Below are 26,091 nucleotides of genomic sequence, written 5' to 3'. Positions count from 1 at the left end.
AACTTTATATAAACACCCCAATATTTAGAACTATGTTTGCCTAAAAATAATGTTAAAATTATAAGCAGGGAAATTAAAATGTTATCTTTAAAATCATGCTGGTTTCATAACTACTGTAGTCACCACACCATTAATACAAAGCAAAGAGGGGTAACATGCTGGAGGTGCACTTCATTGTTTGCTACTGTCCCCCCGACCCTTACCTTTAATTCTGAAATACCTTTGGCGTAATTGTTTCAGGACTTTTGAGTACCTGAAGAAGTGATCTGGCCTAGCTGCTTCCACCTTTTTATTTCAAACCTAGAATGGACACACTGTACTAAGAAAGGCATGGAATATTTGTATGTGTGTTTTCATAGTGTTGATTACCATAACATGTCAAAAAGCTATTTTCAGTCTACACGTAGTATATTCAGACATGGTATATTTCATGATAATGATCTTTTTAGCCTACACACAGTGATATAATGATAGTGCTTGAAGAAATAAACCTGCAGCTTTTATATTACAGAGAATCCAGAGGAAGTAATTCAGCTTTTCTTTTGAAGAAGTATTTTAGGCACATCTGTTGTAAGAATACAGATGACTTAATCTGTTATTGATGATCAGACAATTCCTGTATCTTTTTTGTAGCACTGCATCATCCAAACAGTGTCTTGAATGATAAACAAATAAATTATTTTTCATTAGTTTATTATTTGAATGATAACTAAATAAATTGATACATTGTTTTGATAATATGCAAAATTTTTTATTAAATAAAAGAAATGCTTTTGCATGACTGTTCTCTTGTAGCTAGTAGGAAGGAATAATTAACCATCAGATCTATACAGGCTGACAGTCCTTGGGATGTCTGCAGAGAGATGAGAACAAGTGATAGCTCATCTGAAAGTGCACTGTGACTAGCAGTATTCCTCTTACTCAAAGAATGCCACTTAACCATAACAGATCCCTGTATTTCACATTTTTATTTTTTTAAACACTGATAGTATTTCTTCTGTAAGATCTCCAAGATGAATATTGAATACTTCCTTACCTTTATTTACAGTGTTATCCAATTTGTTGTTTAACACCTGGAAGAGATCCAAGCTATTTCAGCAGATATTTTATAAGTCATCTTCAAATCAGACACATGCTCCATGATGAAGACTATATAGCCAATATTGGTATTTGCAAAATAGTTGACAGGATTTCTTTATGTGTATCTTCTTCCACACTTTTTACAATCAAAAAGTCGTGAAAAGAACTGAATCAATAACTGCACTATGAAGTCACAAAGCACAGCCAAGGTGTGCAGAAACAGCATCACCTGGTACTCAGAGGTGCCAACTTAGGAATTGTGTCCTCAGTGCTGTGGCACTGGGGTGGGACAAGGGAAAGGTACTCTGTTACCACATTTCTTAAAGGTGTCATAGATCTGACTCATGTCTATAAATGCCTTGGAGATCCCCAAATGAGAACCTACATACTTTAAATGAAAGTTATTTGTACCTAAATGGAACAGTTGTACTTCTAAAAGGTGCTGTAGCTGTTTGCTGAGCAAATAGAAAATGCAGCACAAACATTAACACACTGCTAGAATTTCTCAAGAATGTTAGTCAGTGCTTTACCTTTTATACTCATCTAGACTAATAAAGATACAAAACTTTTTTTCCTAAATAGTGCAGAAGCACTGAATAAATATGTCCAAATAGAGGGCAATGAAGAACCACTTAATGATTTTAACCTATAAGTTATGCACATGGCAGAAACAGACATATATGACAGGATTTTAATGATAGCTCACACATAGCTTTGTAATTTTAGCTAAACTTCCATATTTATTTCTATACACAGAAATATAACGTGCATCACCAAATTGGATTTTTTAATAAAGAGCATTAGCATTGTTATGTTTTGCGCAACTGGTTGAATTAATCTGTTTCTCCATGTGACATTCTCATTTATTTCAAGTTTCATTATGATTTCTCTTGGATTATGTTGCAGTGTTTACCACTAGGGAGTGGAAAGTTAGGCAGTAAACTCTAAACATGGATGTAAACTCACTGAAACCAGTATTTTGTTAACTGGTACTTCAAGCAGTCAAAATTAAACCTTTTAATTTATTAATTACTTTTTTGTTATTTGGTGATTTTTATTTTTTTTTTTACTTTCAGGACAAAAATACCATTGGACAGATTTCTGTTGAAAGAGTTTTAGATGGGTCATTTCTTAAAATTTGTTCATGTGATTAATCCAAACAGCAGCTAAGGACTACTGCAAAGAGTTGCAAATGTGCTGTTCTTGCAGCAGCAGCATTGTCAAGAAAGCAACCAAAATAGTATTTGTACATTAAGTAGTTGTACAAAGTTGTACAATAGCTGTGCAAAGGTGATGATAAAATGTACCTCTTGAGTGGAAATTACCTCCTGCAAACAGTGGAAGTTTACGAGCAGTTCTAAAAGTTTTCACTGCTGAGATTTCATTTCACAAACACATTTTATAATGAGGAACAGAAAGCTGGCAGGGCCATTGGTTTCACTTAATCTAAAAAGTCTGATTTAAAATGCTTTCCTTCCAATAAATGAATTTCATAAACTTCAGCTGCCTGATTTCTCTTTACATGTTGTTTATGTGAATGGCAAAAACTATATAAGATTTACAAGGCTGGTGCCATGGTCTGTATTGCTCCATGGCACACTAGTTGTCAACTCCAAGGTCACAGCTTTATTAAAGGATCAAGATTTACAATAATGTTAACAAGAGCATGAATGTCTTCACAGACACCTTCCTGTAGTTTACTTCCCTGAGGTCATCTGCACAATTTCTCCCCCTGGCAAAGCTACTACTCAATAAATTCTGTGGTTTCTCAAACAAAGTTCAAATGGATCTCTCATGCTGCTTTAGTAATAAATCTTTGCTTCAAAAGATGTAACCCTCTTTACCTGCAGTAGTTAATTTAACTTCATAACAGCCTTCTTGAGTGATTAGAACCTGCTCCCTTTTACAGATTGAGAAACTGAGGCATAAGGACATCCTTAGCTGATGACATACAAGAAGACTGAACAGACTTGGAAGTTCATCTCTGCCAGCCTCTCATGTGCTGAGGCTGAAGACCATGCTGCCTCTCTCCCAGAAAGTAACACAAGGTGGTTGTGTAGCATCTGAACTGAGGCTTCTCTAATTCTTCCTTTTAATGTACTTGCCACAGCATGGCTAGGGTGCACCTGAAGCTGATATACAGCTGTGGTGTGGTCCTAGCTGGTACAAACACACCAGAGAAAGGTTCTGCAGGCTATTTACTATCTAAGGTGTGGTTCTGCGTCTTCTGGCTGTACCTGCAGTGTTGATCAAGTTACTGCCACCAGTGCTGCTCATTACCCATAAAGCCTACTCATATCTCCAGGTCTGGCTTCCTGCTTCATTTCAGGGAAGAAGACAATCTCCTTAAGTAGTAGGGGGTTTTTTGCCAGCTGATGAACAGCTCAGCAAACCCTTAGCAGCAGTGATGAGCGCAGGGGAGCAGTAACCTCCTGAGTGAGCACAGCCACAGTTGCAAGAGGACATCTTTCTACACCACCTCAAATCACAGGCTTCTGCTCTCCCGTCCAGGGAGCTCTTCTGCCTTTTCCACAGAATCTTCTCCTGACTTGAAGCAGGGTCACCAAATATCCCAGCCTAGGTGACCTAACCCTCTTTGGGCCCAAGGCTTTGAATGTGCTTCCCTTCAGTGTTTCACATCTCTGGATACATAAAGGTATGCAAATTTTGTCTCCACAGGGTCTAAAAAAGAAGGTATTTAGGGCAGTGACTGCCATTTGTTCTGCTGCCTCTGCTTTTGCTTAGCAAGTTACTAGCATTAATAGCTAAAAGTATTGTGACTGACACTGAACAAGAACACAGAGGCAGCAGAATCAAGGGATGCTTAACCTCTCGTCCTCATGTGAAGAGACCTTAGCTTCAGCTTCTTTCCCTGCAGCTCCCTCTCTTCCCTCCAAACCATGATCCCAGATGGTGCTGTGGTTATTTCCTCTTGCTGCTGATCACTAGCAACTACAAGCAGCAGCTTTGATGGATGTCTGCAACATTTAGACTCTAATTCAGCTTTGAAATACTGGAAGCTGAAGGCATATGTGGACCACAGGTGTTAGTATTTTGCACTCTCTCTTCCCAGAAACTCTAATCTCAGACTAGAGAGGAGGATCTCCCACCTGGTGTTCTGAACATCTTGCTATGGTACAGACAGCTGCAGTTCCAAGGAGACAGGGAAGGCCAAGGTGAACATCCGTTTCTTTTCAGCCCTGGCACTGGGAGAGGTTGCTCAAAGAAGTTGTGGATGCCCCATCGCTGGAAGTGTTCAAGGCCAGGTTGGATGGAGCTCTGAGCGAGCTGGACTAGCAAAAGGTGTCTCCTCCCAGAGGGCTTGGAACTAGATGACCTTTAAGGTTCCTTCCAACTCAAACCATTCTATGATTCCATGATATTGCACAAGTGACCAGGTTTAGCCTGAATCTTAGACTTAGTATAATTACAACCTTCACAAATTAATTGATATACTCTCTACAAATCCATTTATTTTTAAATAATTTCCAACATTTGGTTTGTTGTTCATATGTCAAGGGTTATGTCCAAATGAGGTCAGTCCTAGATGTGCTTAACAGGTCCAAAGTCTCCTCTTACCTGGAGAAATCTCTTGTCACCTCTAAACTGCTAGATTGATATTCTTAAAATTCCTTATCTGGAAGAAAAGTGCATGGTCACACCACTGAAATAAGATCGTGGTTTTGTTTTGCCTTTTTTTTTTTCTTTTTTTGCTCAGGATCACTCAGGACACTGAAATTCTGCCCCAAATATCAGTAATACCACTCTAGAACTACTGCATAAACTCACCACTACTACTAGTCACAGAATCACATACTCAGGTCAGAAAAGACCTCTGGGATAATCCAGTCCACCCTATGACGGATCGCCACCATATCAACCAGACCATGTCACGGAGTGCCATGTCCAGTCTTTCCTTAAGTACCTCCAGCGATGGTGACTCCACCACCTCCCTGGACAAACTAATCACGCTTTCTGGGAAGAAATTCCAGCCTGAACCTCGCCTGGCTCAGCCTGAGGCCATGTCCTGTCTCTGGTTGCCTGAGGGTAGAAACCGATCCCACCCAGCTACACCCTCCCTTCGGGGAGCTGTTCAGTGATGAGGTCCCTCCGTAGCCTGCAGGCCAAAGACCCGCAGCTCCTCACAGCACTTGTGCTCCAGACCCTTCACCAGCTTCACTGCTGTTCTCTGGACAAGTGGATCTAGAAATAAAGGAAAATAGGGGCAGCCGCGGTTTCGCTGCGCAGAAGGTGCCGGCAAACGCCGCTGTTGGCGGTTGCCCAGGCGCCCGCAGCAGGGCCAGGCCCAGCGGGGCGGAGCGGGGAAACCCCCCGGCCAGGGCGGAGCTGGAGGGGAGGGAACCCCCCGACCGGGGCGGAGCGGAGCGGGGAGGGGAGGGGAGAGGAGGAAACCCCCCCGCCCCGCCTGGGGCGGAGCGAAGCGGGGAGTGGAGGGAACCGTCCCCCGGCCGGGCCGGGGCGGAGCGGGGCGGCCCCGCCGTGTCGTAGCGGCGCCGCCGGGGCGGGAGGCGATCGCCATGGCAACGCGGGCCCCGCCCCTGCCCCCCGGGTGCCGCCGGGAGAGCGGCCGGAGCCGCCGCCTGCGTCCTGCCCGGGCAGCGGCAGGTAGAGCCGGGGCGGGGCTGCCCCGGCCGGGCCGGAGGAGGGGCGAAGGGTGGGGGGCGGCTGGCGCAGCGCAGGCCGGGTTCGCTCGGCTCCGCCGCCGCAGCTCGGCCGGGATCCCACCCAGGTGCCCCCCGGTGCCGGTGCCCCCAGCGATCCGCTCCCAGCGCCCCAGGCAGCGGGGCGGGGCGCTCCTCAGGCCGCCGGGGCGTGGCTTGTCCCTCGTCTCCGATCCTGCCGGAGAGGCCCTGACGTGTTTCCATGGCGGAGGGGCCCGCGGCGGCCCCGTCGTGCTTCAGAGAGGATGATTTTTACTGCCCGGTGTGCCAGGAGGTGTTCAAAACGCCCGTAAGGACCGCTAACTGCCGGCACGTGTGAGTATCCCGGCCCCCCGCCCCTTCCCAAGTCCCTTCCTCGCCTCCTCCGGTTCTCCGCCTTGTGCTCCTCTGCTCCCCCCGCTCGGATCCTCGGCCTGGAGCCTCTGGCTGCGAGGATGTCGAGCCCAGTGCTGCCCCAGCCTCCCTTCGCCTCTTTCTTTTGTAGCCGACGCGGAGTGGCCGCTTGGGGAGAGCCCCGGCGGGGTCTGGTCGGGGGTGGGCGAGTTTCACTGCACCCCCGAGCTGCACTCACGTTTTTTAACTTAATGGTTTTCCCCTTTTCAAACAAGGACTATAGTATGAGTTGTTTTTCTCTTTTCAGTTCGTCTATTCAGCATTATTTTTTCCAGAGGGACTCTTGATTACACCGTGCTACTTTGTAGAAAAGCAAAATAGTTTTGGCAGCTGGTCCGTGAGGAAAGAGCTGCAAAAGCCGCTGCACTGAGGTCTCTGGAAACGCGTGCTGAATGAAGCTTTGGCAGTGTTTTTGGCTCTGCTTAGGGACAATAAACAGGAGTTCCTCTGATAAGATTGTCCAATATCACGTGCTTGCTGTACCATTTCATATCTAATTAATGATCAATCTGATGTGCAGCTCGGAAACACTAGTCAATATATAGTAAGAGCTTTACCTAAATTGCATTGCCAAGTTCCCCTAGTTTCCATACTCTTCTTTGTAAGCATCATTGTTTCTATTTTCTTATCAAGAATTCAGTATTTGTATTCAGTAGACTATTACTGCGAAGTATCTTTTTTTCCTCAACAATCACCAGCTCTCTTCAAGGACAAAGTATCTCACTGCACATTTGCTAACCTTTGTTTGTGGTAACTTTTTAATTTAGGTTTTGCAGGAAGTGCTTCTTGACAGCTATAAGACAAAGTGGAACACATTGTCCTCTCTGCCGGGGGAGCGTGACTAAAAAAGAAAGAACGTATCCCAAAAGGGCTCTAGATGTTGAAAACAGTATGAAGAAAGCTTCTGGGGTCTGTAAATACTGTGAGACGCAGGTAGAGTAAAACTTAAAAAAAAAGTTGAATACATTTTTCTTATTTTTGTTCAGACACACTTGCAGTGTGTGTCATTCTTGTCTTAGGGCTAAAGAGCTTATAGCAGTTTGAACTTAGCTTTGTATGGCACGTGCATATGCTGGGTATGCAGTGCCTCACCTGTACCTAATATGTAAACTGAAAGAGTGTCTTGAATTGTCAATAAAGGCATTTTAAGTGAAGTGCCAGTTTTTCTCAAAAAAGGTGGAAAAACTGGATATAGCTATACAACTGGCAAAACAAAAGCCAGGGAGCTGAACGTGAAAGTAGCAGATACATGGAAAACCTCCGAAACTTTCAGAATGGAAATGAAAGTGTGTAGAGCCGCTATAAAACTTAATTTAAAACAAACAAAAAAAAGTGAATTGATTACTTACAGTGCATATAAGATCATATGTAACTTCCTCCTTCCTCATCAGCCTTTTTACATTCCCTTCGTTTCCCTTACAAAGGGGTCATTATTTTCAGAACTTTGGGTGAAATCCTGACCCCCACTCAACCCAAGAGTAATCTCTCTTCTGGTAAAAATGGATGCAGGATTTCAGCCACACGTTTCGTTTATAAAGATTGCACTGGATCCAGGTAGTCTTCATATTTGTTTCATTTCACTTGGGACTTATTTCTGCCCATGTGAAGATTAACACTAGTGGATCTTCACAGTTCGTTACCATGAAAAGCAGGGAAAAAGAAAGTGATAGGAAGCTGGTAAACTGGAAGGAAGAACCAAACAGAAGAACCTTAAAGGAATTCAGGCACAGGCATGTGAGATATGATCTTGTTCAGCCTCTAAACCTGTGAGCACCTTCTGAAGTGCTGTTGTACCTGAAATTCTGAGTTGGGACATGTCCAACACAGCTGTCTTCTGACAAATCTAAGTAACTCATTGTCTTACCTTGAATTAAAGGTGGATAGGCAGCATCAAGTTGGTGTTCCTTCACCTATTTTTTCCCCTCCCCTCTCCAAGAGAAAATGAGTACACCTAATTCAAAAAGAAAAAGTTCCTCTGCATGAGGGAGCAGCAGGCCAGAGAAGACTGAAGTGGTGCTTATCCCCTCATGGCCCCTCTTTGTTGTAGCTCATCAGTTGTTGATCCTGGGTCTGAGAGGTGCAGTTCCAGTGACTTTGTTTCAGTGAAATGGTGTTTACTCACATCTTTCACCCCTGACAGAGCCCTCAGATGCTCGGCAATTTGGGGCTGGGAATGACGATTGTTCACCAGTCTCAAAGGGTGACAGAGGCTCTAAGGAAAGAGGAATCAAAGGTGTTGTATTGGTGAAGCAAGTGTTCCTGCTCATAGGGGAGACACAAGTTCTGGTTTCTGCTGCACATGTTTATATAATTCCTGCATGCATCGCTTTCTGTTAGCAGAATTATCTCTTCCCTCTGTCCTTGGATTGTTTAGTATGAGTTCAGTAATTTGGCATTTCATTTTCAGGTTAGATTTTCGTGGATGAGACAGCATTATAAAACGTGTAAGAAGTATCAGGATGAATATGGTGTTTCTTCAATTATTCCAAACTTACAGATTTCCCAAGATTCAACAGGGAACAGGTAATCAGGGTGTTCTATGTATAACAATTCATCATCTTCTTTCCCCACCCCCTCTCCCCATGGAAAGTATTTTCTTCCAGGGAATTCTTTGTTTTTGCAATAATTATTGTGCATGTTTTTGTGCTTCAAATTCGAGTTTTTCAGGATTTTTTTCTTTACTCTTAGCAGACAGAAGAAAACCTTTCTGCACGATGGCTTTGGAATGTCTTCTAGAGACTCTCCTAAAAGTATTTAATATTTGTAGCTTGCTTTCCTTGCCTTGACAGCATTTGAGCAGCTTAATTTGTAACATAATATTTACCTCCGGGGAAGTTCCTGTCTATTTTTATTCCCCCTCCCCTTCCTAAGTTTGTTTTAGTGGGTATCCTGTTTCAAAACATTACTGTGCAAGCTTTTGCTTTCTGAATGAATTTATTTTGAACAGATTTCTTCTGAAATGTGCAAGGAAGTTCAGTATATTAGACACCATAAAATCAAATGACACCATTTGTTTTCAGGCAGTAAAGCTAAAGAACTTTTTTTTCATACATTCTCGGTGATGGTTGGGGTTAGGGATTTTTGGTTATTTTTTCAGAATTTTTTACATGTTACTTTCAAAGAGTTTTTTACATATATTCTGTCCTTTATTTACTTTATTTTGTCATCGATTTTCTATTTTTAGCAGTCTGAACTTCCCTCTGTTCGATTTTCAACCCATCAGTATATTGAAGGTTGAAGCTGTTACCAGAATTAGCTGCAGCAATGTTTCACCAATGTGTTTGGGTATTGTTACATCACTATTTATTGAGTATGCCACAGTAGAATCTTCATGCTTATGATATCACAGATGTATAAAAAAAATGCTGTGACCATATTTGTGACTGTAAATATTCCTGTTCTTAGTAGGATCAGCATGTTGTGACAGTTTCTTCTGGCTTAGCTATTGGTGCATATATGGTCAAATTTACTTCTTTAAATGTTCCTCTTTGTTACTCTTAGTTTAGGAAGTAAGTTTGTTGTGTGTTCAGCATAAGGAACTTTCCTTATTGTAGTTGAATGTTGTAAATTATCTGTATAAACACATGGCAGTTAAATCCTAAGTCAAAAAACTTGGAAAGTGCTACCTGTCTTACATTCATATAGTTTGTGATGGTTCTGGGGTTATTGGCAGTCATCTCCATTACCATTCTTGTTGACTAAGTGTTTGTTGTATTATACAGCATTTTCCTGTAAAGTTGTGTAATATTCCACCAAGGATCACCATGGTAACTAAATTATCTGGAGAAGTCCCAGTTGACCAGAAATTAGCAAATGTGGTGCCCATCTCTAAGAAGGATCAGAAGAATGATCCAGGGAGCTCCAGGCCTGTCAGACTGACCTCAGTGCCAGGGAAGGTCACGAGGCAGATCATTCTGAGTGCGATTATGTGGCATGTGCAGAACAACCAGGGGATCGGGCCCAGCCAGCATAGGTTTACGAAAGTCAGGTGCAGCTTGACCAATCTGATCTATTTCTGTGACAAAGTGACCTGCTTAGCAGGTGAAGGAAAGACTGTGGATGTTGTCTGTCTAGACTTCAGTAAAGCATTTGACACCATCTCCCACAGTATTCTCCTTGAGAAGTTGGCATCCTATGGCTTGGACAGGTGCACTGTTCTCTAAATTAAAATGCCCGTATGGCCAGGCCCAGAGTGTGGTGGTGAATGGAGTTACATCCACTTGGCATTCAGTCACTGGTGGTGTTGCCCAGGGCTCAGTTTGGGGCTAATCCTGTTTAGCATGTTTATCAATGATCTGGATGAGAGTGTACCAAGATACCAAGTTGGGTGGGAGTATTGATCTGCTGGAGGGTAGGAAGGCTCTGCAGAGAGACCTTGACAGACTTGATGAGTGGGCTGAGGGCAAGTGTGTGAGGTTCAGCAGGGTTAAGTGCCATGTCCTGCACTTGGGTCCCAACAGCCCCAGTCAGTGCTACAGGCTTGGGAAAGAGTGGCTGTAAAGGTACCTGGAGGAAAGGGACTTGGGGGTGCTGGTTGACAGCAGCGGAACACGAACCATCAGTGTGCCTGGGTGGCCAAGAATGCCCGTGGCATCCTGGCTTGGATCAGAAATAGTGTGGCCAGCAGGATCAGGAAAGTGATTGTCCCCCTGTACTTGGCACTGGTGAAGCCACACCTTGAATTCTGTGTTCAGTTTTGGGCTCCTCACTGCAAGAAAGACACTGAGGTGCTGGACCATGTCCAGAGAAGAGCAAGGAAGGTGATGAAGGGTCTGGAGCACAAATCCTGTGAGGAGTGACTGAGTGGGCTGGGGTTATTTAGCTTATAGAAAAGGAGGCTCACATGAGACCTCATTGGTCTCTAGAACAACCTGACTGGAGGTTGCAGTGAGATGTGGGTTGGCCTCTTCTGCCATGTCTCAAATGAAAGGAAAAGAAGAAATGGCCTTAAGTTGTGTCAGGGGAAGTTCAGATTAGATACTAGAATGAGTTTTTTTCACTGAAAGAGTGGTTAGGTGTTGGAAAAAGTTGCCCAGGGAGGTGGTGGAGTCACTGCTTCTGGAAGTGTTTTAAGATGTGTCAGAATGTGGCACATGGGTACATGATTTAGGATTGATTATGGTGGTGCTGGACTTAGACTTGGACTAGATAATCTTGAAAGTCTCTTCCTACCTTGATGATTCTGTGATTCTGTAAATACTGAGACATATCTTGACCTAAAGGAAAAGTTGTGAAAGTATATGTGCCATTGTATGTTGCCTTGAAATTCATAGGACTTACTGGATTTTTTTTCCCCTACCCCCCTTACTGTTAAACTTTTAAAATTTTCATAGTGGAGTAAAATGCTCTGTAGTTTCATTGCTGATTTTTTTTTCATTTAAAGTAGCAGGAGTGATGCAATATCTGATAATGGCGAGATGGCTAATAGTCAAATACTTCAAGGAGAAACTAGGTAGGCTGCTTATTTCTCTATGGGTGTTACTAAAATAGATCCAGGTAGTCGCAGTTCAAGCTTCTACTGACTTAAAAACACAAAAGCAGAACCCAAACCAAACAAAGCAAAAAAACCCACACACAAACACCTTCAAGAAGTTGTATTAAAATAATCCTGTAGTTTCTTCTAAATGTGCATGTGTACGTTAGAATTTGGGGGTTTTAGTACTTTCCTGAAGGTTTTCACTAAAAGATGTTACCAGAAAGTAAGAACAGGGTGTAGCTGCAATTGGAACCAAGTAATTTTCTGAAGCCCAATTCTCAGAGTAATGCATTTAGCAATACAAATTAAAAATGTGCCTTAAATTTGCAATTTGGAAGTAGCACTGGAGCTGCATAAGATCTGCTGCTATGTCAGGAAGGGTGTGTGGGTTTTTTAATTGCTTTTATGAAAAGAAGGGAAAACAATTAGGAGATAACAGATGAATTAAGCTGGCTGTAACAGTGTTTCTAAAACTCTCTTTTCTTTTTAATAACTGCATATTTCTGTTTACAGTGGACATCCAACCTTCAAATGCCCCCTGTGTCAGGAAGCCAATTTTACCAGACAACGCTTGCTGGATCACTGTAATAATAGACATCTTATTCAGACGGTTCCTGTGGTAAGTAGAGTTGCTTATGTATGTTTCTTAAGCTACTTTCAGTATAATTATGTGGACAATTTTAAATGTGCAGTAGCTGCTTTATGTCTGTAACAATCACTGTGGTCTGAGAAAGACAATATACTACATGCAATGCATTTAACTTGGAGTGACTCCTATGTGAAAACATTTCATGTCCAGCCTGCTGGTTCTAAGGCTTTTCTGACTGAGCTACCTCATGTAGCTTGATGTGAAACAAGCTCAGTTTTTGAACCTGAACTCTTCTTAATTTAGTAGTTCAGATCTGTTTCTATAGAATCCCATTTGTAATGTAACTATTGTTTCACATGAAACCTACAGTTACTTGAAAAATAAGGTGTAATCAAAGGAGGAAAGTCTAAAGGAGAAAAATCTGTTTGGTTTTCTATTCTTTTCATCTGTATATGGTGTGTTATTTTTCCTTTCGACTTACTTGATCATTTCAGTTGTATGAAGATTCTCCCAAACAATGAGTAGGATGCAGTAATCACTTTCTTTTGTAACTTGACTGTGTCAGACAGATGTGATAATCTTCCACTCCTAAGCGAAACACTTCAGAAAGCTGGCAAGTTGAAATGAAGTTTTTGAATGTTATACAATTGAGGAAAAAGCACACTGAGAACTATGATTTGATGTTCACATCTCTACTGTATTTTGGTAGTGGATGAGTAATAAACTAGTTATTCTTGTACAACACATCTTTAATGCATTCTGTATTACCAATAACATTTGTTTTTAATTCTCTCTCTCTTTCCCCTCCCTCCCCAAATTCAGATCTGTCCTATTTGTGTATCTCTTCCTTGGGCAGATACTAACCAGGTTACTAGAAATCTTGTTGGCCACCTAAATCTAAGACACCGATTTGACTATGGAGAATTTGTGGTAAGCTTTTTAATTTGATGCGGGGAATAAATAATAACTTATTTTTTAATAAATAAAAATGCGAAATAAAAATTTGTACGAACCTTGTGCCCTGGACATGCCATGTTCCTACTCTGGAACTCAGAAGTTGACCTGTCTGTTCTTAAACTTTCTATTAGCAACATGAAGTGCCACTGAGTATAGATGTTGTCAGTAGCTAAACTGCCCCAAACTGACTTAAGTCTTTAGCTTGGTATTCTCAATTGGAAGTATTTATTGCTTTTACTGTGTTTATTACAACAGTTTATTACTGCTGCTTCTTGGGTAAATACAATAGATGCTACTGTGGTAGAAATTGCTAAATCATAATCTTGGTACTCAGAGTACAGCTTGACTAGCCGATCCTGCTGCTACAGCCTCTTTTCTAGTATGTTGTAGGAGATACTGAAAAAGAGATGTGTCATTAAATTGGTGTTTAGGTTGCCTTCTTTCAGATATAGTCAGTAGCTGATTTGTAAGTGAAGCCAACCTGTTGGGTTCCACCTGTGGGTTCAGAGAGCTGGAGAGTTTGACTTGTAGTTTCTCTGGAGGTTGTCAGGCTTTGGGGTGTGCTTCTTGAGCTTTGTGTGGGACAGACATAGTATTTGAGGCATAGGCAGCCTCACTGGTTCAAGATGGCAAAGACGATGTATATTATTCTCTGAGCTGAGTGATCTCTGATAAAGGCATGAAGAGCTGGGAGTTTGATACAGAGGATCGGACCCTTCACTGTGCATCCATCTTACATGTTTGATGATGTAAAACTGGTGACAGGCATTCTGACTTAGGGAAACTGCCAGAATTGCACAAAAAGGATGTATTGCTCCTGGAAGTAATAGAGTACCCAGAAGATAGTTCTGCAAAAGTAGCAGGATTAACCACACATCTTTTGTGATCTGTGTTTGCTTTCTCATTTTAAGCCGTATATTCTCAACAATTTATGATTACTGTTGTCTGGGGTTCATGTTTTTATTAATGGAGAATGTTCTGGCTGGTTAGAAGCCCTGTTATAAGAATTGCATGACAGTCAGCTTTCCTGAGCTGGCTGTTCCATAATGGAGTTGAGCAAGGGAGAGAAGACGAACCCTTCTGCTTAATGAGCCTTGTCCCACTCATCTGATTCTTCTCCTGTATCAAGTGTCTCTTGGGATTCCATTCAATAAAAGATACTGTGCAACATAAACAATCATCCAGTACACAGAAAGATGAAGAGTCTTCATCTAGGTGCCAATTCCTATGTAAAAATTTGGAAGATGAATGATTAAACAAATGACTGTGATGCATCTTGAGTATTTGTCCATTTTGATGATGTTTTCATTTTGTTTAGAATCTCCAGCTTGATGAAGAAGCCCAATACCAAAATGCGGTTCAAGAATCCTGTCGTGAACTTCTAAAGTAGAGCCCCTTTCATCTTCCTGATCATCTCCGAGAAAAATTCCTTCTGCTGGTGATCTGAATTGTATATTAATAAACATGGTATTCAGTAACCACTTTTCGGGCTAAACTTTTTTCACACTGGTAAGGACTTTGGATAAATGATTTTGCTGAAACTAAAGCTTGACATCTTTACTGAGATCTGTCCCTGTGGAATTAGGGACCTTTTTGGAACTTTTCACTGTTGTCTTGATTTTCTCTAACCTTTACTACTCTGTTAATTACACTGTTTCTATGATTAATGTAGGGTATTTTAATTCACCAAAACCAACTTTAAAAGTATCTTTAGAAAGACATCAAGGATGCTCTGTTGCACTGTTGAGTTTGTTTATGTTCAGCTGTCTCCTGAGGTATCTGAGATAATTATTTATTTGTTTCTCTTCCTTCTAAGGACAAATTTTATTTGATGTTGTGATTAATTTTTTACTGTTGCTATGTGACTGAAAATAACAGCTAAAAAAATGAAAATATTTTCTATAGATCATCAACGCAGAGCAGACCTTCTTTCAGCTTTCATGGAGAAAGAATGATGCCATTGCCTGTGAATAACTACACCTATTTTTTCCCATTTTGGAGCATAACTGAAATAGGGTGCTTGCTTACTAATGTGACCAATGTGGAGTATTCCCTGTACTCCTAACTGCTAAGAAAGATGACATATTTTATGAGCAATTTTGATTACATCATTTCTGAGCAAAGGTGATGTGCAAAAGGTGTAATTTTTTGGTCTATGACGTAATTTTTTGGTCTATGACTGTGACCAGGTAGTTTTTCATTTGGTCGGAGTTTTTTAAGAATTCCTGTGGTTGCATTTGGAATTGAAGTTTGGTCTGCCCTGTCTTTCATGAAAGGCTGTGTAGCTAAATAACTAATTGGCTTCATAGCTACCAACACTCAGAAATGAACTTGTTTATTTTCGTAGAGCTGTTTAAAACATGTCCATTTTCTGGATCCAAAGGCTTGAGAAAACAGTGCAGAAGAAACAACTTGCTCTAAAATAGTTACCAATGAGTTCCTAGTCTAGATTTCCACATTGCCAGCAAGACCATTGCTTGAAAAGAGAAAATAGAGCAAAAAAAATCCAGTTGTAAAAGAGTTTTAAGATCTTTTATTTAATACTGAAGTGGAGGAGGGGAAAGAAGGCTGCACAGCATCCATTAGGGAGGTTTAAATAGAAACTGTTTTGAGCATATACCATCTAGAACTGACTCTTCATCCTGTGTTGCCATCACCCATTGCCAGCTATTGTTCTTACTGAGTGTTGCATATGTGGTGGAAAACATCCCCAGTAATTTTCTCAGTCTAGCTGGTGACGTGCGTGTGGTAATCAGTTGTGCAGCCAAAGTACAATCTGCTTCTTATGCCTTGCCTCCAATTTGGTTTCCAAACATACGTTTTGGTTATTCTTTAAATACCGGGATATTTCATACTCCAAAACTGGTAAGGTTGAAATGCCTCATTCTGCAATGTTAGGGGTTTCAGAATTGAATCTTAGTTCTAATTTATTGAGTGTTGGAACTAAACCACTATACATTGTAACTTGACTTCTCTAGCTCACATTTTTGAGAGTGTAAAACATTCCTGAAGGCATTGCTGTCTAAAATACAGAGAAAGTTGTCCATTTCAGAAGTGTCTGAGTGTTATATCCTTTTTATAACAACGTGAAATTTCTTGCATTTTGTTACCATCTAGCTGCAGTATTTTGACAGAAGACCACACTTCGATCTTGTATTCCAACTTCCCTATTTGCCCCCATACTCCTGCCTGTGTATTCTCACTTGTCTGTTAGCTCTAGTGCTTTGTGACCATATACTGATTTGAAGTGGTTCACTGATCCAACAGGAAATATTATTTAGATTTTTGCTTTCTCTTTTGCTCTGTAAAGCCAACTATGAGACAGTGCCTCTAGACAGAAAGGAACTTCAAGGTAGCCTGATGCTGAAGTTTTACCTTTTTGAAGTAAAAATATGTACTGTGGTGAGTTATTACTGCATACATTTCCTAAGGGGTTTCAGTTACATGTAAGTTTAGTTAACTTTTTTAAAAGTATCAATTAAATATTTATATGATCTGGCAATAAATGCCTACAGCCAATACAGATTCTGAATGCCTCATGGACACTGGAACTAGTTATTTCTATTACTTGAACATATCTTGAGAGTTGCAAGTAAAATAACATCTATTTTAAAACTCTGGGAAGCTATTTCTTTATAGCAATAATTAGCTGTCACTTGATGCATAGTTACTATGCATTCTATTATGTTTAAATGTTGAGAGATTTGAATACACATTTTAAAGCAAAAATGTGTATTAATGCAATAGTAAAAAAAACTCTTGCAAAATGTTTATCCTCATTATTTAAAATCTGTATTGGCAGGCACAGCCTTGCTTAGGATTTTGTACTTTTAATATGAAGCAATTGCATCCAATACATTCACTAGGTAAGCATTTAAAGAAAACTAAACTATTTAAATATTTGCTGCTGGTCATGATCTTTCTCACTGAAACTCAGATATGCACAAAAAGCTGTGCATTTGTGATGGGTGACGCTCGAAACATGCAATCTTTACTAGAAGATTGCTATTTAGCAATGTTTTCATGTTCATGTTGCATTATGTATGGTTTCAATATGTTACATTATGTTAGAATTGTACCTTCTGTATTTTCTCCTATTAAAGTATTTTATTTTCTGTTTGTCTTTTTGTTGCATAATAAAGATGATTAGTTCCCTTGGTGCTACTTCTTTTCAGATGTGGTCAATTGTATGCCTTCACACTGTGAACTATTAAAATGGCATGTGTGCTCCTGGAACTGATGAGTTGTGACTCATCGTCCATCTGTCAGCTGACAAGTTACCTTCTATCTCATCTTTCTATTTCCAGAAAGCAGAAAAGATGGTAATTTGGCCAAAATTTATTTTATGTTGGTTTTCTCCCTTCTGTGTTTGTAAGTTGCTGTACCATGTAATGTTAATACAGAAATAACATCTTAAAAGGAAAGGGAAAGAAGTGTGCAGCACTCAGGGCCATTAGCAAACCTTGTTATTTACAGGTAGACTTACTGAGAAAAGTTAATGCTTTTCTGAGGAAAGAATTGTTGGTAAGTTTGGGCTGGTTGCAAATTTGGTCCAGCCAGGTGGCAGGTAGATGATTTATCCTTCTGCACTGTGTTTTTGAGATGAAAAACCCTTTGGCTACTTGTGCTTTTACATTCTAAGGACATACAGATGATAATACAGTTATGAAATTGAATTAATATGTTATTTTGAACAACAGAAATGAAACAAAATTATGTAAATTTCCTTTTTGTTAGTTTATTTTTCCCCACAAAATCTAATTTTCTGATCACTAAATAAACCACTGTATTTTCTAAATCTGTTTATAAGCCCTTTATTAGAGATTTCATTTGATTTTATTTTACTACAGCAATTAATATTTCAGTACTTCGGAGAAGGTACTCCATGTGTGTGGTTCTCATTGGCAGTAGCTTAGCTATAGGATGCTGGAGCTTTGTAAAACTGCCCTTTGTCCTGCTCCAGTCCTAAGCCAGGGCTTCATTCCTAGGGAGAGAGTAGGACTTTTGTGCACTCAGGTCATCTTCGACAGGTAGTCAGGGCTAGAAGGTTTTCTAAGTATTTGGGAAGCATTCCTGGGTCCCTCTTTTTAGATTTGGCTTTTGAGTCTGGTGAAATGTCTCTGAGGACTCTGCTATGAAAGAGTATGGATAGTGTATTTTTTGTATCTTTGTTTTATGCAGAAACGGACACATCAATTCATGGACACGGTTAAGAGATGTGCACTTTGCCATGTCTGATAAACACTCTCATTTGTGAAATGACTGCAGAATCTGACAGCCAAGGCAGCCTTATTGCAGGCAAGAAGAGCTACAAGAATATTTGACAAAAACATCTTCAGGTTTCTTCTAGAACTGGAGAAACTAGCAATGGAAAGGCACAAAAACTGCTTAGTGTGTTCTCAATACAGTGTACATTTGCTCTAGAGATCAGGTTTCTTTTGTGTCCTGTTGTGACTGTATCTAAAAACATGTAGGAGTCAAAATTCAGGGCATCTGCAAGGAGAAGGCTTTTCAATAATGTTAAAGCTGCCACTTCGTAGTGAATTACCAGTCTCTTAATAGGGTCAAAGCATGGGGGTTTTTCTCTCATGAGTAAAGTAGGTCTGTACTGTTTCTTGTACTTGTCCTACTCCAGGTCTGCTTTGAGAAGGACCGGTTTTCATCTCTTAATTGTTCTAGCTGTAACTTTTTTTTCCACCAAGTCATATTTATCTCTGTTTTTGTGGACATGATCAGGAAAGAGCTAGGAAAGTGGATTTCATATTTATTCCCCCACCATTCCCCAAACTGTTAGGAAATCATTGCCAAATGCATCTATGGAAAGCATCTAATTCTATTTAAAATCTGTGCCTTAAGTACTCCATATACATTTAGGACTCATTCTTCAGCTCTGTGAAACTGCGGGTTATTTCCCAGGGCCTAGAAACAGAATACTGTTTTTATGGGATTGCTTAGTCACTGGGAAAAGTGCTTCTCACTACTACTTTCATTGTCTACTGTTGTGTTTCTGTCTCTTTTTTTCATAGAGTGGTTTGTGTTGGAAAGGATCATGTTTCAATCCCCTGCCACAGAGAGGGGAGACCTTCTATTGGACCAGGTTGCTCAGAGCTCCATCCACCTTGGCCTTGAATACCCACAGGGGTGGGGCATCCACAGCTTCTCCAGGCAACCTATTCCTGTGTTTCCTTGCCTGTTTTCTTCTCTGTGCATTTCCCGACAGCATTTCTCCTAAATGTATACTGTGTTTTCCCCTCCCACTCCCTTTTCTGTCTTTTAAAGTAGCCAGCAATTAAACTGCTACAATTATATTACTTGGCTAATAATTATTGTTTCATATTCTGTATATTTTATAAGCTCCTCTGGCTGTGCCTTTCATATAAGACTGGTGTGGGCCTCAGGGGTAAATACAGTAACTAAGAAGCTTAGCACCAATAATTTCCAGAGTTCTCCAGACATGTTTACTTCTGTGGCTGGAGGAGTTTATATTTCAGGATGTGCTTGTATTTGAAAAGAATCTGGAAGTCTTACCAGACAGCTTTTATTACTTTTGAATGCATTTTAAAGCGTTTACTTTATGGTTTTCTTGAGGGAAGGAAGGATCTATTTTTTGAATTGGAGAGATTAGGATGAGGTTTGAAATAAAATCATCTCATGAAGACCAGTTCTTTAATGATAACAGCACTTCCTTTTCAGAAAACCGTGCATGAGGTTCTCTGTTCCTGCAGGTATGTACAGAAGAGTATGGGATGTTTTTTTTCCAGGGGAACTGCTGTGGCCTTAGTGCTGTAGAGGGTGAGATTCAGGTGCCACCTCAGTTGTGAGACTGATCAAACTTGAGGAGTTTCTCTCATGAATTTTTCTTCTTTCATAACTCAAACCACAAGAGGGCACTGAATATTCTTGTGCACTCTCTAAATAAAGACACTATTAGATACGGGATTTCTATACAGATATTTAATAAAATATAATAAATCTTTTAATGGCGTTGTTTTTTTCAGGTTAAGAGACTGGCTGAGGTCATTCCAAAGTACAGAAAGAGTATTTCTAACAATTTAAAACTTTAGACTTAGAGATTTACTTGTGTGCTTTATCATCTGAGGCAAGTAAGCAGTGTTCTCCCGGGATTCCACGCTGGGAAGAACAGAGTGCTCCCCAGTTCACGAGTGAACATAAAATATAATACGTTCCTGCACTTACTTGCCAGACCTTCCCTTACCCAAGGGCGGTCTCCAGAGGCGTTTAAAGCCAAGGCGCTGTAATGCAGGCAGGAGTCACACGGGGGCAGCTGAGGACTGATGCATTCTGCGAGGGCGACAACGGGAGTAGTGCTGATGTTTGACTTCTTGCTTTCCGAAACTGTACCGTTGTCATCGCCCTCACTAATTCCCTCTGCTGCGGTGGTGAGGTCCACCCAGTGCCCAGGGCAGGTATGCGTCGTTATTCCCTCTAACATTCACAGTAGTTTGGGGTTGCTACAGTCCTGTGGTATGAGTAAAGGAATTGTCCCAGATAATGCTTATCTCCATCTTCTGAGAAAGAGCCAAGTATCCCTAGAGTGTGTTTTTTCAGTGGCGTGATACCTAGTGGCCAGCTACTGATAGGCAGCTCTGTAGTAGCTGCCTATCAGTGACAGCTTGTTTCACACTGTAATCTGATTCATATTTACCGTAAAATGTATTTGTGTAAAAACATGTCAGATGTGATTCAGATCTCTGTGAGAGAGAGGGAGAGGTGTAATCCTGTATGACTAGTCATTTAATTTATGAGGTATTGTTTTCTCACACAAAAAATAATGGTTAAAGTATGTCTGAAGTGGCAGTGGGCAGAATGGTATGCAATGTTATACCCAAGCTTCTGCTCTTTGCTTTTTAACCTTGCTTTTTTAAATTTAGCTTTAGCTAAGCAGTGTGAAGAAACTGAAGGTCTGCATTTTTTATTATTTTTTTAAAATAAAGTCTCAGTCAAAGCAACCATGTCTTGTTTGCTCTTCTGCAAGAAGACTTAACATTTGTATTTGATACCTTGCCTAATTTTCACTTAGATTATATCCCACATGACACTTACTAGGATTGTAAACATTGGAGTTTCCGATCTTGAAATATTTAGGTGTTCAACTTGAAACATTCTAGATTTGACTGAGGGTCTCTTACCTTGCCTGTTTATCTGATAACTTGTATTTTCAGTGGTGCTTTTGCCTCATCAGCCAAGAAGATACTATTACAGTGTTATCTCAGTTTGGGAGATAACTGAAAAAGTGAAACTAATTTGTGCAGGAAGCTTGAGACAGGGCAAGGACAATCCACTATCTGAGAGTAGTAGACCATCTGAACATTCTCCTACTCTTTCACATTTGGTCTATAAGCACTTTTAAGTGGGATATGTAACGTTCTGCAAAACTGCACCTGTGTTATGCAATGAATTCGTATCACTTGAGCTAACACTGAAACTTATGATCAGACAAGTTCCACCCAGCTGTCAACAAGCAACCATGAATCACCTTTGTTTGCTGAGCAGTATACCTATAGTACAATTACCAAAGCATTTATGCTGACTTACAGAAGATTAACAAAACTATTCAAATATGAAACTACCTACCAAAAATTCTAGAAAATCACTGTATATAGAGAGCTAATTTTATTTGGGTTTATATTTCCCTATAGGTAACTGATATTTCATTTTGAAGTTAAGTTCTTTTGACTTATAAAAGAGCATTCTTGCCCTCTTATACTTCACTTGTTTTTCTCAGTCTCTCTGCCCTCAGTCTCTTCCCAGATTATTACCCACAGATGTAGCTTTACAAAGAAGAGTAAAACAGGTGATGTTTGCCAGCTCTATTGGATGATGCCTGATGTGTGTTCTTTCTTCTACAGAAAGGCGAGGGGTAAGCACGGCGTTATCTTTTGCGTGTACTGTTGTAGTAGTAGCTGCAGGCAACAGAGCTGCTGGGAAGGCATGAAGAGCCGATGCCTGTCCAGGGAAATGTGCAGTCTGCTTCTGTGGTGCTCTCCACTTGTCTGGTGCTTGCAAAGTGAACTCAGCAGGAGATTCGAGCGGTCACTGCAGTAGATCTGCAGCAAGCTCCTCCACACATTCTGATGTCTTTTCACTGTTTCTACTAGCAGCATGGGAGCATTTGAGTCTATAGGGAAAGAAATCTAATTGACTGGCAAAAGCTCAGATTTGCAGGTGTCTCTTACAGTTACTCAGGGCTCATAAGATAGCTTAGCACCCATGAAAGTTGTGAAATATGTTTAAGGCAAAGAATTGCAAGAAAGAAAAAAGCAATCGACCAGTTAAAGACCTGCTCCTTCTCCTTTGCATTTAATGTTTTTATTTTTCTTCAAACTTGGAGCTTGCAATCACAATACTGGTGGAGTCTACCTGCAGATCAAAATGGTAATGGAAATAACATCTTTAAGTTCCATAGGTCCCTGACTCAGTCAGGAAAGGACATGCATTATTTGTGGCTGTTAAATGGTAAGGAATTTTCCCAATTTTCCGTCAGTCGGCATTTCAGTCTGCATCTCAGTCTGCAGCTTGCAAGCTGAGCTACCTGGACCAGATGTATTCCTCCACATATATGCCCTGTGGAATAAAAACATAATGTAAGACTGCCATTCTTTTTGTTCATCTGAAAATGCACACCATCTATTTAAATAAGTTGCTCTATCCTTTATTAATTCATCTCCAGTAATACTCAGTTATTTCTTACTATGGGCCTTAGTCTTAGAAGTCTGATATGGCTATTTTCATCTTCTAAGGAAGCAGGAAAACCCTTAAGGAAAATAAGGAGTAGATATATTGCCTGAACGGTGGTCACAAAAGTAGATAAGGTCTGTCAAAAAGATCTTCCATGATTAGATAGAAATAAAACTTTCTGAAGACTGCCCATCTATCTATTCCTCCTCAACATATATTAAAAAAATCCATTATGCTACTTCATGGGTGACACTGAAATGTCTACCTGGAGCTTCTATCTTAAAAGACCTGATGTTCCCTTGTTAACATACTGCTTATTTTTCCATTGTATCTTGTTTTATTATACCCACCAGATGATGGGTTGAGGCTTCAAAACTCTGAGTTTATTTAATGAAAATGCAGTGTGAGTTGGGGGAAGAATGGGTATAGGAATTGTATTTTACAATGCAGGGTTAGCATCTACCTTTCGTGCGTTGCCTGGTGTCATTATATGCCCATTCCAACAGCAACACCTATTTTCTTCAGATAACTCACTTTTTAGCCGGTCTTGAGAGTGGCAATGGTCATGACACAGAGGTTCACACAACCCTTCATCCTTCTATTTACGATTGACAAGAAGTTGTTGCGAGGTCTCAGTAGTGGTTGATGTGTCTTAGAAGTGGGGATGAGGGAACAGAGCACAATTGTGTTATTTGTGTCTAAAGAGGACCAAAGAAGCGAAAAAGCAGTTTTCTTCCAACACCAAGTAGTAACACCAAATTTGTGCCATTTCTTTTGAGTTCACCATCTCAGGAAAACCCTTGTTAGGTACTATAATCAAGAAATAATGGATGCAGTTGCATTAGTCTTTTCATTTGTAACAGGAGGTGTATTTTTTAAGCAAGTGTTAATGCTTTTTCATGGTTACCCTACCATGCTTTAGTTTGCATCGCAGAGCACTTTTGGAGTATCCAAATTGAATTCCTTTGTTTTGAAACTAAGCCAGAATATGTTCTGCAGATCCCTGCCTAATGCAGTCCAGTTACCATCACTAATGTCCAGTCCTAGGGATCATGGAATCATAGAATAGAATCATAGAATCAATTGGGTTGGAAAAGACCTCCGAGATCATCGAGTCCAACCCTTGGTCCAACTCCAGTCCATTTACTAGATCTTGACACTCAGTGCCACGTCCAATCTGCATTTAAAAATCTCCAGGGATGGGGAATCCACCCCCTCTCTGGGCAGCCCATTCCAATGCCTGATTACTCTCTCTGTAAAGAATTTTTTTCTGATATCCAACTTAAATTTCCCCTGGCAGAGCTTAAGCCCGTGCCCCCTTGTCCTATTGCTGAGTGCCTGGGAGAAGAGACCAGCGCCCACCTGGCTAGAACTTCCCTTCAGGTAGTTCTAGACAGTGCTGAGGTCACCTCTGAGCCTCCTCTTCTCCAGGCTAAACAACCCCAGCTCCCTCAGCCTCTCCCCATATGGCTTGTGCTCCAGTCCCTTCAGCAGCATTGTAGCTCTTCTCTGGACTCGCTCCAGCACCTCAATATCCTTTCTGAACTGAGGGGCCCAGAACTGAACACAGTACTCAAGGTGTGGCCTCACCAACGCAGAGTACAGGGGAAGGATCACTTCCCTGGTCCTGCTGGCCACGCTATTTTTGATACAGGCCAGGATCCCACTGGCCTTCTTGGCCACCTGGACACACTGTTGGCTCATGTTGAGCTTCCTGTCAATTAGTACCCCAAGGTCCCTTTCTGCCTGGCTGCTCTCCAGCCACTCTGTGCCCAGCCTGTAGCGCTGCATGGGGTTCTTGTGGCCAAAGTGCAGGACCCAGCACTTGGCCGTATTGAACTTCATCCCATTGGAATCAGCCCATCTCTCAAGACTATCCAGATCCCTCTGCAGAGCCCTCCTGCCTTCCAGCAGATCGACACTTCCTCCCAACTTGGTGTCATCAGCAAATTTGCTGATGATGGACTCAATCCCCTCATCTAAATCATCAATAAAGATGTTAAACAGGACTGGACCCAACACAGACCCCTGGGGAACACCAATAGTGATCAAATTGGAGCTCTTTGAGATGTGTACAGCATAGATACCAACAGATGTTTCAATATATGGATCTGTTCCATTTGGTTTGAAGTACTTGGTAGTGTGGGTGTTGCCAACCTAACCTAGAGAGCCTCCAAAAGAAGAACTACCATCATCATCTCCCAGCAACTGGAGGTGACAGCATGCAGAATTCAAGGACTGATGAACTTGCTGAAGAGGTCTTGACAAGAGCATTTCAACCTACCAAACATCACTGACACCATCAGTATTGGTGAGTAGAGGGTCACAATATTTAGTTACTTTTGTAGAAAAAGACCCTAACATAAGAACAACAATTTCCACAATTGCTACTTCTCAGTGCATTAGCAATGAAATAAGTATGAATCTGAGCAGCTAGAAATGGCTTAGGTGTCCTTATTACTTAGGATGTTCTTTTCTTGTTTATCTGCTCTGATACTTAAAATAGTGTGCCAAGCGTTACTAGTTTTTGTATAATATTTTGTGAGTCTGTATTTACAATACAAAATCTAGTTTTTATGATGGTCTAACCAATTAGTTGGTCTGGAAAATTAGAAGGTTAGTGAAGCCAAATCATACAATTGCCTACAGATAAGCATAAGAAGAAGCTGTGGCAATTTCAGTACTCGCTGACAGGTAGGACGTAGAAAAGATGAGTGTAATTGGAAGAAACACTCAAGAGTCACAGACAGTGGTGAGTGGTCATAGTACAATGCTACTGTAATTTTAAATATTCATCTTTATGGAATCTTTAAATAATCCAGAAGGATACCATTGTTTGAGCTAGTGACAAGTACGGTGTCTCACATCTATCAAGAGTAGAAATAGAATTGCATTTTCTAAAAGCAGGATACTGAAATTATGTTGCTGACAGACTTTTTTTTATATACACACATTTCTCATTTTCACTTTCTGTCAAAAAATACATAGTTATTAATGTATTACTGTCTTCCTTGCCAAGAGTCTTGCTAGCTTTCATTGTTCAGAAGGTTTTAGTGCCAGCTTTGTTCATTGAATCACAGGATGATTGAGGCAGGAAGGCACCTCTGGACACCACCTAGTCCAATTCCCCTGCAGCACCCCTGCAGGGTCACATGCATCAAGTAGCTGAGATTTCTGTTTGGTTGGGTTTTGACTGTCTCCAAGGATGAAGACTC

At 40.9% G+C, this 26,091-nt stretch overlaps 1 protein-coding gene across 4 annotated transcripts; it reads left to right on the top strand.

Moving 5' to 3' along the window:
• Window positions 1–5,555: 5,555 nt before the first annotated feature.
• RNF138 (ring finger protein 138) lies at window positions 5,556–17,341 on the top strand. 4 transcript variants are annotated; one of them, XM_071554609.1, is made up of 7 exons: window positions 5,556–6,077; window positions 6,923–7,088; window positions 8,563–8,678; window positions 8,847–8,905; window positions 11,539–11,607; window positions 12,145–12,250; window positions 13,043–13,132. In XM_071554609.1, coding segments are annotated over exons 1-7 (630 nt in total). In that variant the 5' UTR covers window positions 5,556–5,964; the 3' UTR covers window positions 13,044–13,132. The 4 variants fall into 4 exon arrangements, with proteins under 4 accessions (XP_071410710.1, XP_071410709.1, XP_071410708.1 ...); XM_071554608.1 differs by having other exon boundaries at window positions 8,844–8,905; XM_071554607.1 differs by lacking the exon at window positions 8,847–8,905 and adding an exon at window positions 14,496–17,341 and having other exon boundaries at window positions 5,574–6,077; window positions 11,542–11,607; window positions 13,043–13,150.
• The last annotated feature ends 8,750 nt before the right edge of the window (window positions 17,342–26,091 follow it).

The sequence above is a fragment of the Pithys albifrons genome, chromosome 4 (assembly GCF_047495875.1).
Source record: "Pithys albifrons albifrons isolate INPA30051 chromosome 4, PitAlb_v1, whole genome shotgun sequence".
NCBI lineage: Eukaryota > Metazoa > Chordata > Aves > Passeriformes > Thamnophilidae > Pithys > Pithys albifrons.
This window is presented reverse-complemented; position numbering and strand designations above follow the sequence as displayed.